General features: G+C 42.0%; 1 protein-coding gene across 11 annotated transcripts in view; it reads left to right on the top strand.

The window, feature by feature from the left end:
• Positions 1 to 19,137, top strand: part of MYO9B (myosin IXB) — a 195,539-nt gene that overhangs the window by 96,949 nt on the left and 79,453 nt on the right. For all 11 annotated transcript variants that reach the window (XM_056518137.1, XM_056518135.1, XM_056518143.1 and 8 more), the window contains exons 3-5: positions 8,815 to 8,909; positions 16,690 to 16,752; positions 18,214 to 18,313. In XM_056518137.1, the coding sequence (XP_056374112.1) occupies positions 8,815 to 8,909; positions 16,690 to 16,752; positions 18,214 to 18,313 (258 nt within the window). The remainder of the gene's footprint in view (positions 1 to 8,814; positions 8,910 to 16,689; positions 16,753 to 18,213; positions 18,314 to 19,137) is intronic.

Raw genomic sequence — 19,137 nt, 5'->3', positions numbered from 1 at the left:
GTATTATCAGAGTGGGCTGCAATATAAGCGCTACCCCGAAAATAAGACCTAGGTCAGTGGTCTTCAACCTGCAGACCTCCAGCTGTTGCAAAACTACAACTCCCAGCATGCCCGGACAGCCAATGGCTGTCCGGGCATGCTGGGAGTTGTAGTTTTGCAACAGCTGGAGGTCTGCAGGTTGAAGAACACTGACCTAGGCAATGCCCGGGCTGCAAATATTAAAAAACAAACTTTAACTTACCTTCGTCCCCCGTTGCTAAGGAACCGGCCTCACTGTTTTCCGTTGCTCTTGCTGCTTCCTGGTGTTGTGACGTCTCAGAGCCTTCAGCCTATCACCTGCCGCAGCGATGTCCCGCCTCTGCCGATGATAGGCTGAGCGCATTGTCATGTAAGGAGCCTGCCGTAAAAAATATGCCCTACCCTGAAAATAAGCCCTAGTGTGTTTTTTGTGACTAAAATTAATATAAGACCCGGTCTTATTTTCGGAGAAACACGGTACTGTATACTGTCTGTACTGTTTACACTCTTGATTGACACACAGGGTGCCCTGTGTATTTCTCTTGTTTTGTGACATAGCTGGAGAGAAGCAGTGCAGCCCCAGTGCATACTGGACCCCAGGCCTTGCCTCTCCCGACTTTTCAGGTGACTGCAGGAGGGGATTACAAAGCTGTTCAATGAAAGTACACAGCAGCAAGCTTTCTCAGCAAAAGTATTCCTAGGATAGGCGACAAACCTGGTCTAGGTGACAGTTGCACATCAAATCTTCAAAGATGATGTGCAGGAGAGAGTTATTTTTGCAAATTTTATAAATAGATGGTGTGTGGTTTTGTGCGGCTATCTTACCACTAAACATTGCAGCAGAAGCAGTCAGGAAATAGTAAGAGGTTTGTTCAAATGTAGACTGGGTTAACATGTCGAAATCCAATGGTTTTTGCTCTGAAACATTGACATCAGTAAGTTTGCTGTTCCTTCTTTATATGCTTCTGTTTTCCTGTTTCAAACAAAAAAAAAAAAACAACCCTATATGATGCATAGTAAAAAGTGTTAATGTGCTGTGGTTGTCAAATTTTTACTTACTAGCCGAGTAGCTGGCATAGTCTGGTCTTCCTACCTAAACCTTTGGGACATGAAAGCAACAATGATGCGACCTCATATACCCATCTCCTATCCCCACCTCATATTTCATCTCCTGCACTAACTATTCACAGCACCTTCTGTTTAAAAGTCTTGGGCAATCTCTGCAGCCCAATAGTAAGTAACTCGATCAGGAGATGTACCAGAAGTCTCATAGACTTGCATGTGGCTTCAGAGACAAAACTCCACCCTCCAATAAAACACACTTTGTTACTCAGTCTTAGGCTAGAATTCTACTGAGGATTTTCATGCAAAAATGTCGATAAATACGCCCATTTTGCAGCACAGAGTTTTTTCTGTGAAAAAAGCTACGGCCAGATGTTAGGCTGCGTTCGCATCACAATTTCTCCATCCAACTGGAGTAAAGTCAGATCCATTGACCTCTATAAAAAAATTGAATCCATAACACACATGGATCCGCATTTCACACGATTTGTGTACGGGTCTGAAATCAGGTTTGACCGTGATTTCAGACCTAACAAAAATCATGTGAAATCCCATGTGGATCAAATCGGATGTGTGTAATGGATCCGTTTTTTTAATGTGTGTCAATGGATCCGACTTTATATACGGTTTTAAGTTATAAAATTGTGTACTCAAGTCAGATGGAGAAATCGTTATGTGAACGCAGCCTTAGCTGCAAGTCAATAGTGAACTGCAAAATGCCAGATCCACTTGGTGCTTTAATGTTGGGGTTTTTTTTTTTTTTTTTTTTGTTATTTTATTTTTTTTTTTTTATCCTTTGGGCGTTTTTCTGCTCTTTTGGGCTCAGAGACTGGTACTCAAAAAGTCCTCAAACTCAGAGTATGGTGTTTTTCTGTTTTTTTGGGGGGGAAAACTTTGGCATTTTCCTCACTTTGAAGTCTATGGGAGTGAAAAAACGCCAAGAAAAAGGCATGTGGGTTTTAAAGTTTTTGTTGGTTTTTATTCTTTTTTTTTTTTTTTTTTTACTTTAGCGATCAAAAAAAATTCTTAGCCATTTTATAAAAATAAAAAAAAACAGTTCATCCGCAGTAGTCCACTGAATCCGCCGTAATCCTCTGCATACACTGATCTGAAACGAGAAGAAAAAAGAAACACAAAAAATTAGTTAGTACATTTTTGGCGCTCTCCGCTGGAGAGCGCCCATAATGCAATGTCTTTCCAAACAGGGAGCCTCCAATTGTTGCAAAACTACAACTCCCAGCATGCTCAGGCATCCTTTGGCTATCTGGGCATGCTGGGAGTTGTAGTTTAGCAAAAGCTGGAGTCTCCCTGTCTGGGAGGACACTGCCAGAAGGGTCTGTTCACATTATACAAAACGGACCATGTCAATAGAGCCTCACACCCTTACCAGCCTGGCTCCCGTCTGTAGCTCTGCCCGCTAATAACGTCCTCACTAGGGTGCGGAGCTACACTGACCCGACAGGGAGTGAGGGAGGTAAGCGGACCTCGTCTTCTGTATACACTATATACAGCTATCTATAGATAGCTGTATATAGCGTATACTGCCCAAAGTGGCTATAAGAGCAGGGAGTCTTGTCGATCTGGTGACAGGATTCTGGGCTTCTGTATAGTATACATGGGTAAACTATGCCCCCCTGTATATTATACAGCCGAGGAGGTGAGTAGTGATGCTATACATCACTCCTCATCTCCTTACACTATGGACCAGGCGCTCAGCATCCAACCCATAGTGGTACCCAGAAACTGCCGCAGGGTACAAATTTGGCTGTTTCCATACGTCTGGAAAAACGCCTGAAAAAACACCAGAAAAACTGCCAAAATGCAGAAAAAAGCTATGGCAGTCTTTCTGGCAGTTTTTCCGGCAGTTTTTCCTGCCATTTTTGCTGGTGGGGAAAAAACCTCAGTGGAATCCTAGCTTAGGGTCTATTCACACGTACAGTATTCTGCGCAGATTTGATGCGCAGGGTTTCAAGCTGTGTTCAGTTAACATTGAAATCTGCAGCAGAAAATCCTGTGCATCAAATCTGCACAGAATACTGTACTGTTGTATTCTTGTTCAGAGTAAGTCTATTATACAAGACTGGCCACACCCATACATTACACATTCCCAGTACCATTCCTACAATTATATGTTGTGAAAAACCACAGCCATTTCAGTAAGATAATATCTTGTCTTGCAGAGAATGTAAGCTACATAAACTGTTTAGTAGTTTTTTTTTTTGTCTATGGATTTGTTTAAAGGTGTAGTCCGCTGAAATATATATATTTTTTTAAAACAAACTAGCCCTTAATCAATAAACAATACTCATTATGTACTCTTTGATAGTGTTAGTATTGTTATGATTATCTGTTTGTGTAAATGAGCCTAATTATTAAAGGGGTACTCCGGTAAAAAACTATTTTTTTTTATAATCAAATGGTGCCAGAAAGTTAAACAGATTTGTAAATTACAGCTATTAAAAAATGTAAACCTTTTCGTTACTTATTAGCTGCTGTATGCTGAAGAGGAAGTTATTTTCTTTAAAAAAAAAAAAAATAATTCTGTCTCTGCTCTCTGCTGACGCCTCCGTCTGTGTCAGAATAGGAGCAAATCCCCATAGCAAACCTCTCCTGCTCTGGATAGAGGTGTCAGCAGAGAGCCCTGTGGTCAGACTGGAAAACTACACAACTTCCTTTGGAGCATACAGCAGCTGATAAGTACTGGAAGGATTAAGATGTTTTAATAGAAGTGATTTACAAATCTGTTTAACATTCTGGCACCAGTTGATTATAAAAAAAAAACAAAAAAAAAAAACGGTGTACCCCTTTAATGACTATGCTCATCTACACAAACAGATTATCATAACAATACTAACACTATCAAAGAGTTCATAATGAGTATTTTTTATTGGTTAAGGACTCGTTTACACGGGAACATTTGATAGCGAACTCGCAGTGTGTTTCTCCGCAGCAGATTTTCGGCAGCACAATTTCCACTGAAGAAAATATGCTCCAGACCCCATTAACTTCAGTTAAAATACCCCAATTTCCCATTTTACAAGAAAGTTAAAAAAATATATAAGGTAAACAAACATATTTGGTCTCCTACAGTGAGCAGCACCCCATATATGGAAAAATGTGAAAGTTAAAGGGATCAGAAGAGAACAATTTTAACCCTTTAACGATAATGGATGTAAATATACGTCCTGATGCGCTGGTACTTCAGGACAGAACATACATGACCCGAGCACCAAAGTGGTTCTTGCGTCATTCATGACAGATCCTGGCTGCTATCAGCAGACATAGACCCGTCGATAATGGTGGAAATTAGCGATTGAGCTTATGTCTGCCATTAACCCTTCAAATGCCATGATGAATACAGATCATAGCATCTGCGACAGTGCGGCGGATGTAATGGCCGATCTGATCGCCTGTGGCATGGCCGCGTGGATCAGATCAGCTAAAATGGCGGACGGAGGTCCCCTCCACTGCTCTCCTGGGGTCTTCTGCTCTGTTTTGTCTTCCAGCAGACCAGAGCAGAAGATTGATGGTAAAACTGATCAGTGCTATGCCTATGCATAGCACTGAACAGTATTAGCAATCAAGTGATTTCTATAGATAGATCCCTATGGGGACGTAAAGAGTTAAAAATAAAAGGGGAAAAAATGTTGAAAGCCCCTCCCCCAATAAAAATTTTAATTGCCCCATTTTACTCAAAAAAGCGCAATAAATAATTATTAAACGTGGTATCGCTGCGTGCAAAAAAGTCCAAAATTGCTGCTGGTTGGTCACATCACATTCCCCCCCAAACATTTTTTAAAGGGATACTCTGGCGCTAAGACATCTTATCCCCTATCCAAAGGATAGGGGATAAGATGCCTGATCGCAGGCGTCCCGCAGCGGGGGGCCCCCGTGATCTTTCACGCAGCACCCCGTTACCATCAGCCCCCAGAGCATGTTCGCTCCGGGTCTGATGACTGCCAATCACGGGGTCGGAGTATTGTGATGTCAAGGCTCCATCCCCGTGTGACATCACGCTCCACCCCCTCAATGCAAGCCTATGGGAGGGGGCGTGACAGCTCCGGCGCAGCACCCCGTCATTCGGCGCACGTCATTCAGCCGCCCGCTCTATTTACTTCTATGGGAGGAGGCTGACGTGGCTGCGGCATATAAAACAACTGGAGTCACCTGCCAACGTTCTGTGTCCCACTATCGCCGCTCCAGCCCTCCGGGGCAGTCTTCTACCTGGTTGCCAGTGGTCAACGTGTCACTTCAGCTCAGCAAATCGCCGGCTGCAGCTATGTCCTGCCTTGCCAGTGATAGGCAGAGCAGCAGTGTGATTTTGTTTTATATACTGGCAGCCCAGGGATGACGGCACAGAAACTTTCTACACTGGACTACACCTTTTAAAGAAAAACTGTCAGTGCAGGGGACGCTGATCAATATGCTGCCTACCATGCCTGGATCCGCTCTGCCAGTTATCTTCATTCTTCTAGATATGCAAATGACCTGCTAACTGGCACAGGTGGGTTACAAGACTCCTTTTGACACTCTGACGTCAGCGCCGCTCGTTCGCAGCGCTGCCCGGCTTATGAATATTCAACCCCTCCCTCTGACTGTTCCCTCCCCTCCCCACTCTATACTGGACCCCACTGAGGAGGGAGGGGATGAATATTCATTCAAGCCGGGCGGCGTTGCGGACGAGTGGCTCTGACGTCAGAGTGCCAGAAGGAACCCCGCCAGTGCCAATTAGCAGCTCATTTGCATATCCTGAAGAATGAAGATAGCCGGCGAACGGCGGGGCGGATCAGGGCATAGTAGGCAGCAAACTGATCAACGCCCCCCCCCCCCCCCAGCTACTACCAGCCAGTACCTCTGTTTAGTGCGGGGGGAGTTTACTGACAGTTTTCCTTTTAGTCTTTTTATGTTGTCCTGATTTATTTTTTATTTTTCTTTATGTCATCAATGTTTTTTTTTTTAGTTTGTTTGTTTATTTGTTAACTTAAATCTAATAGCTGGCTTTTAAGTAGCCCATCTTCCATTTAATTTAATCTCCGCTTAGGCTAGGTTCACACTGCCATTGTGCTCTGTCCACTTGCATCCGTTCGAGTGGGAGCACAACTGTCATTACTGGATCCAGATGGATCCCCTTGACTTGAATGGGGTAATTCAAGGATTCAGTAGTTTACAGAAGTTCTGCGGAGAGAAAAAAAATGCATGCACAATTTTGTTTTCTGCCCGAAAAACTCTCATGTTTACGACGGACTTGAGCTTCATAAAGTGGAGCCCAACAGTAATGTGAACGAGCCCTTAGGCTGTTATGCAAAACATGTATACATTTATTAATACATAAGGGGTGGGGGGAATTTATCATTTCATAAATCTGTAATGCCTGGCATATCTTCTGCTAATTATTATTAAGACTGTTGTATTGTACCTATTCTACCAATTATGTGTGTTAAATTGAGCGCAGCTATGAAGCGGATTTACTCTTTTCCATAACTTGTGTTAAGGTTCCATTATAAGTTTGATCAGGACTGCAGTAAGTTTGCACAAAAATTTAAAAGTCGCAAATCCTAAATCTTTAACACATTTCCCGAACTGTAGTTTACTTATGTCTTTGGTACAGTTTAAAGGGACTCTGCTGGCATAGTGTTTGCTAAATACTGCAAATGTTTAAACTAGTGCTTTGGGCAGAAATATGCAGCAATAGTGTGCCAAACAGCCGGTGTAACATCCTCCCAATACCAAAAAAAACGGTATCATATGATAAACATTGGTCTGGGTTCACACTAGCATGATATTGATGCGTTTTTTGCATCTGTATTCTGGCCGGATCATGTGTCTGATGTTTTAAACTGACATCTGTCCGTTCATGTGGTCAGACCTACAGACAGACCAAGACTTACTGCTATATTAGGTGTCAATCCAGCCTTATTCTTAAACTGTTGTGATTGTGTTTTTATAGCTGGAGACATGTGCTTTGAGGAGCAAAAAAATCTCTGCCTTACAAACTTCTCTGCATCGTACAGCTTTTGATGTCGATTTGCATATGAGAGATGGTGCAGATTTTAAAGGGGTACTCTGGTGGAAAGCAATCTTTTTCATATCAGCTGGTGCCAGAAAGTTAAACAGATTTGTGAATTATTTCTATTAAAAAATCGTAATCCTTCCAGTACTTATTAGCTGCTGTATGTTTCACAGTAAGTTAAGTTGTTCTTTTCTGTCTGACCACAGTGCTCTCTGCTGACACTTCTGTCCACATCAGGAATTGTCCAGAGCAGGAGAAGTTTGCTCTGGGATTTGCTCCTGCTCTGAACAGTTCCTGACATGGATAGAGGGGTCAGCAGAGAGCACTGTGGTCAGACAGAAAAGAAATTAAAAAAGAAAAGAACTTCCTCAGTTGTATACAGCAACTGAGAAGTACTGGAAGGATTAAGGTATTTTAATAGTAATTTACAAGTCAGTTTAACTTTCTGGTACCAGTTGATATGAAAAAAAAATGTTTTTCACCGGAGTACCCCTTTTTTTTGGGTGAAATAATCCATGCAGAAAAGTAGCATGTCGAGTTCTTTTCCATGGTTTTAAAAACCTCAGGTTTTTAGCATAGTGTGGAATGATTTTTTTTTTCTCATGCAAAACTGTGATGATTTGCTGATATTGGGTACGAATATTGATGCCAGTTCTGTATCTAAATCATCACAATTTATATAGATATACCTGTATATATCTCAAAAGTTTGTTTTGACAGTTTCTTTTTTGGCAGAACAAAGCTTGCGTGTATGAGTATAATACTGCATTCTTTTTTATCCTTAAGGTGTTCTTCACCTTTACTTTAAGACCGACCTGTGCCCTACTTTAGTCGTGAACCTCCCTCAGTTACTTTAATTTAGTTCATACTCCTAAGAAATAGCCCATCCTCCAGGCATATGCAGCAGCACATTAGAACTCATTACGTCTCCCAGAGCCTTGAGTAAATGGTTTGTCATACGATTCCTGGGCTTCATATGACCTCACCAGTCTCTGCAGGGCTTTGACTCACACATTCTTTCAGCATATATCCTGCTAACCTAAAAGTCTGTTTTTTTGTTGTTGTCTTTTTTTTTTTTTTTCTTCCCAACTACTCAACATTTTTCTTGCTGATTCTTTTTAGTAATCTGGACATAGGCATTAAAGAAAAGTCAACAGGACAAGCAAACTATCTTATGTGTATGATTGCCTCCTATCTCTCCTAAAGTGCCTTTAGTGAGCACAAAATTCTGAACCAATTTGGAATAGTGTATAACTTTGCACACTTAAATCTATAAAAAACAAACCTTTACTTACCCCCAGTGCTCCAGCGGTGCCTTCAGTGTCCGCCTCTGGTGTTTAGCTGCACTCTTTTCTGCTCACAAATCGTGTTGTCAGGGCCCAGTGTCGCACTGCCCTTCCTGCAGTCAATGGCCACAGCGATGTCCTGCCTCGGCTAGTAATTGGCTGAGGGGCAGTGTTACACTATGGGCCCTGACGTTATTTTGGGCCATGACAACACGATTTCTGAGCAGGAGAGAAGTGCATTCCATTCCCGCTGGACAACCCCTTTTAAAATCCCCTCCATTATAGTTTTGTTTTTGTCAAGAAAATTAAAGGGTAACTGTCACTTTTAAAAACCTGTGACTTGTCAGATGGTTTGATAGATGATTTCTTAATGATAAATATATATATGTTCATATAAATATATATGTTATTTTCATTATATCTTTGTGTTTGTTTTAGGCCTTTGGAAATGCCAAAACTGCTCACAATAATAATTCCAGCCGGTTTGGAAAATTCATCCAGGTCAATTATTTGGAGAGTGGAATCGTACGGGGGTAAGCATCACGCATTCTTGTAAATGATTTTTTCCTTGATATTTCCATTAGTTAATATTTTATTGCCATTAACCTCCATTATTTATGCATATAGCTGAAGAACTTGATCTTCATTGATTGCCTATCTCATCCTTTGTCACCATTTGTAAAATGATCAGACATTGGCCCCCTGATTTACCAAGTGTGGAGTATAGTTTACTTTGTGGGTTTTGATTCCATGCTAGTATTTTTCCACAGTATGTGCTAATGTTTCCCTACATTTTGCACCTTTCCCTACAGTTTTCTTAAATTTTTTTTTTTCCTTCTGCTCTGAGCTCAAATCAACCACATTTTCTGTGGAAAACTTAGTAAATACTTTGGGATTTTTTGGAAATGTCAGGGATAGGCCTCCTTTTTGGTGGCCACACCCCTTTTCAGCTTTCCTGAGTAAAATGGAGAGTTGTTAAGGATTTTACAATTTTTCGTGTAAATTCTAGTGCAGACAGAATTTGTGGCACAATGCACCAACTTCTGGCGCACAACCCAACAAAACAGGTCGGGTTTACAATAGTAAATCAGGACAATTCTCTTGTTTTAGATTGACCAGGATACAGAAATTGGTTTATAACTAGCACAATACAAATAATATCCATGGAAGAAAGACTAGGAGTCGCACTCACCAGGCAGCTTCTTTATTCACAAAAGTGTCTTGTACATGAAAAGACCCAGTACAAACAGTGGCATCCCCAAAGTGCAACGTGCAGACCAGCAAGGACGTCTCACCTGGACAACGGCAATCCTTTCACACCTGTGGTGCTTCCTCAGGCCCCTGGTGAGCGCCGACAGGCGTAAAAAGACTGCCGTCGTCCAGGTGAGACATCCCTGCTTTTTGCTGCTCTGTACGTTACACTTTGGGGATGCCGCTCTTTATATCATGTGCAAAACACTTTTGTGAATAAAGAAACTGCATGAAGATGGGTGAGTGTGATTCCTAGTCTGTCTTCCATGGATATTTTCTTATGTACTGTATTGTTATAAACACACTGCCGGGATCCTTCCATTCCCCACACCTTAGTGTATGTAGTAGCCTACTTCTCAGGTGTCCGCTATATCCTACTTGTGTGGTGCCGAGTGGAGCACTCTGTTTACAAGGACAATACAAATAATACAATCTGCTGCTCACCATTAAAGCAGCTTTATTCATCAGAATAACGCAGACAACAAATGTTTTACTTTACAGCGTTATCTAGGTCCAAATGAAGCTATTAAGTGAAACAATCATTACCTGTGTTACCCTGATCATTTGATAAATAAAGCCCCATAACAGTGAGTGCTGTGGATTTTGTCAGTTGTTAAACTGATCCTCGAATCGAGTGAGCACCGCCAGTATGGCCAGGAGTCAGCGCATAAAGGCATATAATGCTACAACTTTGGATACAAGGGATACCTAGCAGTGTCTGCAAGTTTACTTTTAATTAGAGACCGAAATTGAGTTATGTACTTTATCTCAGTCTTCCAGTAGAGCACATGGGGGAGATCATGTAAATGGTGCTGATGGTTGTCTAAACTCTGAGGGTAACACAAGTTCCCTGTAGGGCACCCCTTTGGATGACTTCCTCTAAAGGAACATATTTAAAAAAAATAAAAATAAAGTCTCAGAGATCCATAATCCAGAGGTAGACCCCAACCACCATTTCTTTCACTGGCAGCTGACATTCGAGTGTTAAATGAATGTCGCAGCTTATGACCTCCATGGTACTTTAAAGATCCAACTGTGTAGCCCCTCAGCCATGGCCTATGATTGGATCCCATACTAGTCTATGGGTGATGGATGCCATTGTTGGATACCTCCCCTAATCTCTCTTTAACATATAGTCAGGACCTCTTCCTAGAGCATGCGTTGAAAGAGTCCAAAAACGGAGTGTCAACTTAGTCTAACATGCATATGGCAAAGCAGAGTGGTGTCCTTTACAACCCTCACACAATGGAGTTCACCATTAAAGTACAGCTCTGTCTTTAGAAACTAGCTGAACAAATAAACACCCGATGGTAACTTTCTTCTGATATGAACAGTACATACAGAGGAGAATCTATAAAAAAAGGTTGTCGTGTTAAAACTATCTTATTCCCTATCCACAGGATAGGGGAAAAGAATCTGATTCCAGAACAGGACCCTGGCTCTCAGAGGAGCACATGTGGTAATTGACACACACTCCATTCATTCTCTATGGGAGCACCAGAAATGCCTGGAGTGCTGTACTCGAGTATCTTTGATCCCATACAAATGAACAGATATGTGAGGGCCGTGGTCCCGTTCCACAGTGGATAGGGGATAAGATAATTTACACTGGAAAAGCCCTTTTAAGACCAGTGTTTCACATTAATACAGTTCACACAGGTGAGAGACACATTCTGAGAGTCCTTAAGGTGCTTTTTTGCAAACTCCAAGTGGGCTTTCATGTGTCTTTTTTTTTTTTTTTACTGAGTAGAGTCTTCTTTCTGGACACTCTGCTATAAAGCCCAGATTGTGGAGTGCTGTAGTGATTGTTGACCGTCTGGAAGTTTCTCCCATCTGCACACGGGATCTTTGGGGCTCAGCCAGAGTAACCATTGGGTTTTTGGTCACCTCTCTTACCGAGGCTCTTCTTCCCTAACTTTGTTGGGGCAGCCAGCTCTATAAAGTGTCCTTGTTGTTCCAAATTTATTACATTTAAAGGGGTACTCCCCTGGAAAAAAAATTTGGGAAATTTCAGTGCAGTAGCTTTTTTTTTTGTGCCCTTCTCCAGATATGTGCCTCCACACAATCCTGTCTCTGGTGTTTGCTCTGATATGTATTATCAGCTCAATCAATGCCTATCTGCTGAATTTGTGTGAGGGGCGGGAGCTTACGGCCAGCCCCCCCCCCCCCCACACGTTCAGGTGGGGCATAGAGCAATCGAGGTTAGGGGCAGGGGTATATAACGCCCCTGCTCCTACGGGAGGGGCGTACGGGAGATTTTGCGGACGTGACATGGTGAGGCTGTGCGTGGTGGATCTCCCGCCAAAAATCATGCGGCGCTCGGGTAGCTGCTCACAGCCGGTCCCGCTGTTGGAAAACAGCTTATGAAGTAAGGTAGGATGGCCACCCGCCTGCTCGGCCAGTTACGCTCCAGGATCCAGGAGCCGGGCGGGTGTGCTAGGGTGGTACCAGAACCAGCGGGCCATCTGTTCGCGGGTAAGCTTCTCTTGTTCCGCTGTTTACTTACCTGCAAGATAACCATCGCCGGGCCAGTACACACGCCCCCCCCCCCCCCCCCCCCCAGCATGATTGGCTGCGAAGCCTCACGTGACTATGCTACACTACATAGTGACACGTCCATAGTTACTGACACTGCTGGGTGACTCCAGTACATTTTCTAACTGGTTACCACAGATGCAGTGTCACATCGGAGCTTCGCAGCCAGCTACTGCTGCCGGTATATGGCAGTGGAGACCATTGTCATGTTATGGAGGTTGCAGTGCATTGATGTATGCCATTCTCTGTACTGAATTTCATGTTTACGGTGGATCAGTCCATCCCTGGTTAGGTGGGGACATTGTTGGGGGTACTCCGACGCGGCAATTAGCGCTGAAAAGTACTCCTTAAAGAACATTACTGATAAGAGATAGCGATTGCTAAGATGCTGTTCTTGATAGCGGTGGGCACCTGTAAACTAGTGTACCGTACTTAATGTCATGGTTTCTGTACATACGCTCATCACGTTACATGGTCATTCGCTAGCAGCCCATACGGCCATACACTTGTAATTCTACCCGCTATTCTACACGTAAGAAAAAAATATATATATATCAACGCTTTCACGGCACGTATGCTCCATATGTATACTAGTAACGTGCATACTGCAAGTACGTTTACAGCTTACCTTGCAAGTACACTCATTGTGTCTACACAGCTACGATCATAGGCGTACTGTTCACAGGTCATGGCGCGCCATACTTTCATACACTCATGGGGTGTACATGGTCAACTTGCTTATTATGTTCATTAAACATGGCATCCACACTATTCATTTGTTCTTGGCTTTGATTACACTGGCATACCTTGACCTGTTCACATGGGTAGGGCATCTTCACTCTTCGTACCTTTATAACTTACTTATCGTCTGTACGCTCATGGCCTTATTCTCATACACGCATGGGGCACTGCTCGTACATCCACAGTATCTCTACGGCTTCACGCATAGCCTCTACACGGTACACAAGCTCACATTATTTAATTAGCTGTACGTCCGTAGCGCTCACACTTGGCACTCTCATTGATTCAGTTTCACCTCATGGTGGTTCTACTCCCATGCTCACTATGAGTGATACTGTCACAAAGGTTACTGACACGTCTTCAGAACGATAACGTTACGAATTCATAGGTGGCCTGCTTACCCGTTATGCCTGCCACATCTGCAGGGGGCACACCACGCAATAGTTGCTACGGACAAGTCTTCAGAGCGGTACACTACGACACATAGGTGGTGGTTTTACCCTGTATGCCTGCCACGTCCGCAGGGAGAGACACCACGCAAGTTACGGTTACTGACACGTCTTCAGAACGATAACGTTACGAATTCATAGGTGGCCTGCTTACCCGTTATGCCTGCCACGTCTGCAGGGGGAGGCGGCACGCAGGTTATTGTTACTGACACGTTTTCAGAACAATAACATCTAGATTCATAGGCTGTCATACACTCGTCATACCTGCCACATCTGCAGGGGGCACACCACGCAATCATTGCTACTGACACATCTTCAGAGCAACAATATCACGCTTCACGGGTTGTGGCACGGCGCAATTGGTATCACTGACAAATACAACTACATCACGACACGTAGGCGGTTGTATACGCTTCATTCCTGCCACGCCTGCAGGAGGATACACTGCAAAGTTATTGTCATGGCCATTTTCACAGGGTTTTTCAGGAACACAGGTAGTGGCAAGAACGGGAACATAGTTATGTGGATAGGGGATAAGTGTTAATCACGCTGCAGATGTCCTTTAAGCACCTTCCAAATACATTGTACTACATTTATGTTTATTGCACTTGTTGCTCATGGGGGTCTTGATAACATCTATAACTCAGAAGTGCTTTGATGTTGCTGTGAGTGGCTGAGAGGCTTCAGACAGGTTTGTAATAATTAACCAACAGAGCTTTCAATGCAGCCTTACTGCACGTTATTCAGACGTGTGGACACACACAGATATAAGAAAAAGACCACTATGCTACTCACACATGCAGCCCCACCAATCTGGTATCCATCACCCATCCTGAGGACCATACAATATTACTAGAACATTACTGCGTGAAGTCTGCGTGTATGTAGAAGTAGCTCTTAAAGTGGTTATCCAGGATTAGAAGAGCATAGCTGCTTTCTTCCAAAAAACATGCCACACCTGTCCTCAGTTGTGTTGTGTATGTGGCATTAAAACTCTTCTCCATTCACTTCAGTAAATGTGCACAGCAATACCAGTCATGTGATGTTTAGTCCAATTCAGTTAGCCTGTAAGTTATACCATTCTACTGTGAAAACAGGCTGCTGTACTGGTAGGAAAAATGTATGTGAGCAAAATTCTACAAAATGTCTATATTTAGAAATGTATTTTTATAAATAAAAATACAAAGACATGGTGTGCTACCCTGATCTATTTGAGATACAGCACAGGAAAAAAAAATTTTGTTTTAATATTTGCCATGAAACTATCCCCATAGATGAGGGTTTTTATCTCTTTTGTACCAGATTTCCTGTCTGTAAGTATATTTTACACTAATGCAATATACGAATATTAACCTAAAATGACTAGATAATGCAAAATTTGTCTTGAAACAAAACACCAAATATTTAACCATAGATACACAAGGCATTAATTTATCTAGCCTTATGAACACTCCTTATGTGAGTCATATGCTCTGTGCCACAGGCAGCATGGAAAAGACAGCTTTTTTTCCTTTTACAAAATATTAGGCTTTTGTGTAAGCTGTTCCTATAGTCTGTCCGTAAGCAGGCGTGATCCTGTAGTAGATCAGACCTGCTTGGATAGTAATTGGTTTCCCGTTTGCTTTCTTGCTTAGCATTACTTAATATTGCCTATATCCTCTACATGGTGTGATTAATGTAATTATTGGGATCAGTTCATGGGTATTGACATTCTGCTTGTTGTTTTAATATTGCCCCTTAATATAACAGTAACTCTGGTGTAGACATTCCCTTTAAAGTAAATCTGTCATTCGTGTCACCTGCACTAGCCTGTCGGTAGAGACAGGTAGTGCAGGTGACCCTGATGACAACGGTGATTATCTTGTCCTGTTCTGAGCTGTGGTTCTCAAGGAATACTCTTCTTTATCTTCAGTTCCTTGCCCGACTTGGAGCATGGGCGGAGCTTAAAGGGGTACTCCACTGGGGAAAAAAAAATATATTTAAGCCAACTGGTGCCAGAAAGTTAAACCGATTTGTAAATGACTTCTGTCTAAAAATCTAAATCCTTCCCATACTTCTCAGCTGCTGTATACTCCCCAGGAAGTTCATTACTTTTTGAATTTTCTTTCTGCCTGACCACAGTGCTCTCTGTTGACACCTTTGTCCATTTTAGGAACTGTCCAGAGTAGGAGCAAATCCCCATAGCAAACCTATCCTGTTCTGGACAGTTCCTAACATGGACAGAGGTGTCAGCAGAGAGCACTGTGGTCAGACAGAAAGGAAATTCAAAAAGAACAGAACTTGCTGTGGAGCCTAGTTCAACTGATAAGTACTGGAAGGATTAAGATTTTTAAATAGAAGTAATTTACAAAACTGTTTAACTTTCTGGAACCAGTTGATTAAAAAAAAATTGTTTAATGACGTCAGTGTCACCTGCACTAACCCATATTTATTGGCGTATAATACGCACCCTCATTTTAACAAGGAAATTTGAGTAAAAAATAAATAAAAGCTAATTCAATGACTTGGAAGTTCTGAACTCCCCCCATTTGCCAAATCATCCGCTCTTGTGCCACACCACTCCGCCCCTCCTTGTGCTTTTCGGCTCCTCAGCATGTTAGGGACATCACTCGTCAAACCCAGCACCAGCCGCTGGTCACTAATTTAAAGTGGCTCAGACTGGGGGTTTTAAACGTGGATCATAACATCGGCGGGTAACACAAAGTATCAATGTATTACACGTAGGTAGGGATTTAGCTTGTAATTGTAGTTTTAAAAGTTATATGCCGATAAATCCGGTATATAGCAGAGGCCAAATACAGGTTGTCATAATGATCGCTTGTATTCTGCTCTCTATATAGCAGGACAAGGTCTTTCAATTTTAACTTTCCTACTGGTGCCATGTTTTATTAGCAGATCGTTGTAAAGAAGTAATACCCACTGTTTATACCTCAAATGCAGTTCACTGATGCATTCATTTTTCATAAAAAAATTTCATTTAAAATAAAACTTTATTGTAAACATTCACTTCCAGAAGTAAAAATACCTTTGCAGTTGATGCATGCTGCTGGTCGTCAACATCCACAGCATGCTTTTTTCTGCTGAGGCTTTGTGTGGTGTTTTCTCATGTAAAAGGTAAAATCAGTAATACTAGTAAGTTTAATGCAAAATCACAGAAATGTTGCTGTGCATGAACCCTGCCTAATTTCAAATAGGTACCCAGCTTATGATTCATATGGTGTGCTGGTATTGATAAATGTTCTCTGTTGTGTTTTTTGCATATGTGTTATTTCTTTTCCTTTTTGAATGCCATGAAAAAGGATGATAATTGAATAGCATCTTATGAATTATTTTCCAGGGCTGTGGTGGAAAAATACCTCCTTGAAAAATCCCGGCTAGTTTCTCAGGAAAAGAATGAAAGGTAAGACATGTAATAGTGTAATATGATACATATCCTATGCCATGACATGGACTATATAGGTCATATCATGAGCCAGTTAAAAATGTATAATCATATACATTCTTTTGAAGTAGTGTATAATAATCTTATTGATAACTAAAATAACTAGCTTATGATATTATTACTCTGTAAAGTCCATGTAATGGTGTATGATCGGACCTCTACTATTTAAGAAATGTATGTGATTGATTTATCATAAATTAATATTGGCTCATGACATTGGCGGTATCATAAATTTGAACTTATTGAGAGTAAGGAATCTAAAATGCATTTTCCGACCAGAATTGAAAATCTTTATTGACGTCAGGCATGTACAAAGGCAAACATGTCATACAGGGGCTGAAAACAAACTGTAGAATATATAGTATGAATAAATCAATGACATTTTAGAAAGTGTACACCTACAGCTGGCAGACAAGCATACAATCGATTAGATTGGGTATACACTGTGTTAATGCAGTTATATGGCGAATCCTCAAAAAAACTGATGCTGATGTATACTGTTACGCATTGCAGTGCGTCTCATTCACTTAAATGGCTTATATACAGTTGGACACAATAGTGCAACAGTTTATGCAATTGGATAAAGCAGATTAAACATATATATGCACACACAGGCGGAAATCGGCTTAATAGTGCCGGCTGCAGTCCACCACAGTATGTGTAAGCATCCCGGTTTTCATAGGATCCAAGATAAAACAGGGATGCACTGTATTAAATGGGCACTGTCATCTATTAAAACTTTTTATGTTTTACATAATGGCAAAATAATAGTTTTCTAATATACTTTCCTTATATACTCGAGTATAAGCCGACCCGAATATAAGCCGAGGCCCCTAATTTCACCTCAAAAACCCAGGAAAAGTTAACTCGACTATAAGCCTAGGGTGGGAAATTCATCATCCCCCCCCATGTCATCATCCAGAACCCCATCATTAACACCCCCGTCATCCTCACCCTGTCATAATCTCCATGTCATCACCCCCCTCGTCATCATCCCCCCCCCCCCCCCTTCATCATCACTGCCTGTCAATCCCTTCATCAGTGGTCTTCAACCTGTGGACCTCCAGACCCCCCTTTAGTCTTCTACTCACCTCCCCTCGGTGGGAAGGAAGGGTGAGCTGGTCCGGGCCATCTATGCTGCAGGGACCGTCCGGTGGGGAGGGTTAGTCGTTCCGGGCTGTCCATCTTCACCGGGAGGCCCTCTTCTCCGCTCCGGGCCGGCCCTGGACTAGTGATGTTGCCTTGACTACGATACACAGGGACGTCAGTGCGCAGCAGACGTCCCTACGCATGAACGTCCCTGTGCGTCGTTGTCATGGCAACGTCACTAGTCCGGGGCCGAACAGTCAAAGGACAGTTGGTACTCCCTATTAAACTACATGTGTTTACCTTACTTGCATCAAAATTTTGCTTTCACAGGAATTACCATGTCTTTTACTATATGCTTCTTGGGGCCTCTGAAGAGGAGAGGAAAGCTTTTCAGCTCAAGCAGCCTGAAGACTATTTTTACCTCAATCAGGTAATAGATGTTATAGATAATGAACATTAAAATTAAAACATTAAAATCTTTGTTTCAAACATCAGGGAAACAAATGTGTAAAGAGGCACTGTCATTGTTAAAAACTTTTCATATATTGCAGGACTCATTATAATATGACATTTCACAATATACACCTGTTAAAAATTTTTTTAATTTTCACCTGAAATTCAAGCTCAAAATAGCCACCACTAGGGGTTGCCTGTCTTTTAGACAGACAGACTAGTCTAGATTTTACAGCATACTGAATACCGGCCGTAAAGCATATCGGTATCCAGTATAGGAGATTTCTATTGTGTTTGCAAAACTACAGATAAAGGATGTGTGGACATGCTGGGAGCTGCAGTTTTAAAACAGCTGGAGGCAACACTGCTCTAACACAGTTATTTACAAACATTGCAGCTTCAGTTGTTACTAAACTACAACTCCCAGCATGCTGAAATAGTCAAAGCTTTCTCGGACTCCTGAATGACAAAGAAGTTGATCAGACATTCAGGAGTCTGTGAAAGATGAATGACACACATAGTGACAGCTATGCTGATTAGCATCCAGCTTTACTAGGAGAAGATAAAACAGATAGAACATGTATTCATAAAATGCTGTACTTTTATCTAAAAAATCCTTGCACTAATTTTATAAAGATCTATTCTTATATTTATACATTTTATCCTGTGATGAATTCACCATAATGTCTTCTGATTACTGCAGGCAAGCTCCAAGTATCTTCCTCCTACACATGACACAGCATAAAACCAGAGAGGAAGGGGTTACAGAGTAGAGAGTACTGATTGGCTGACTGCACAGGC

This window comes from Hyla sarda, chromosome 1 (assembly GCF_029499605.1).
Source record: "Hyla sarda isolate aHylSar1 chromosome 1, aHylSar1.hap1, whole genome shotgun sequence".
NCBI lineage: Eukaryota > Metazoa > Chordata > Amphibia > Anura > Hylidae > Hyla > Hyla sarda.
The sequence above is the reverse complement of the archived record's forward strand: the minus strand, read 5'-3'. Positions and strand labels throughout refer to the sequence as shown.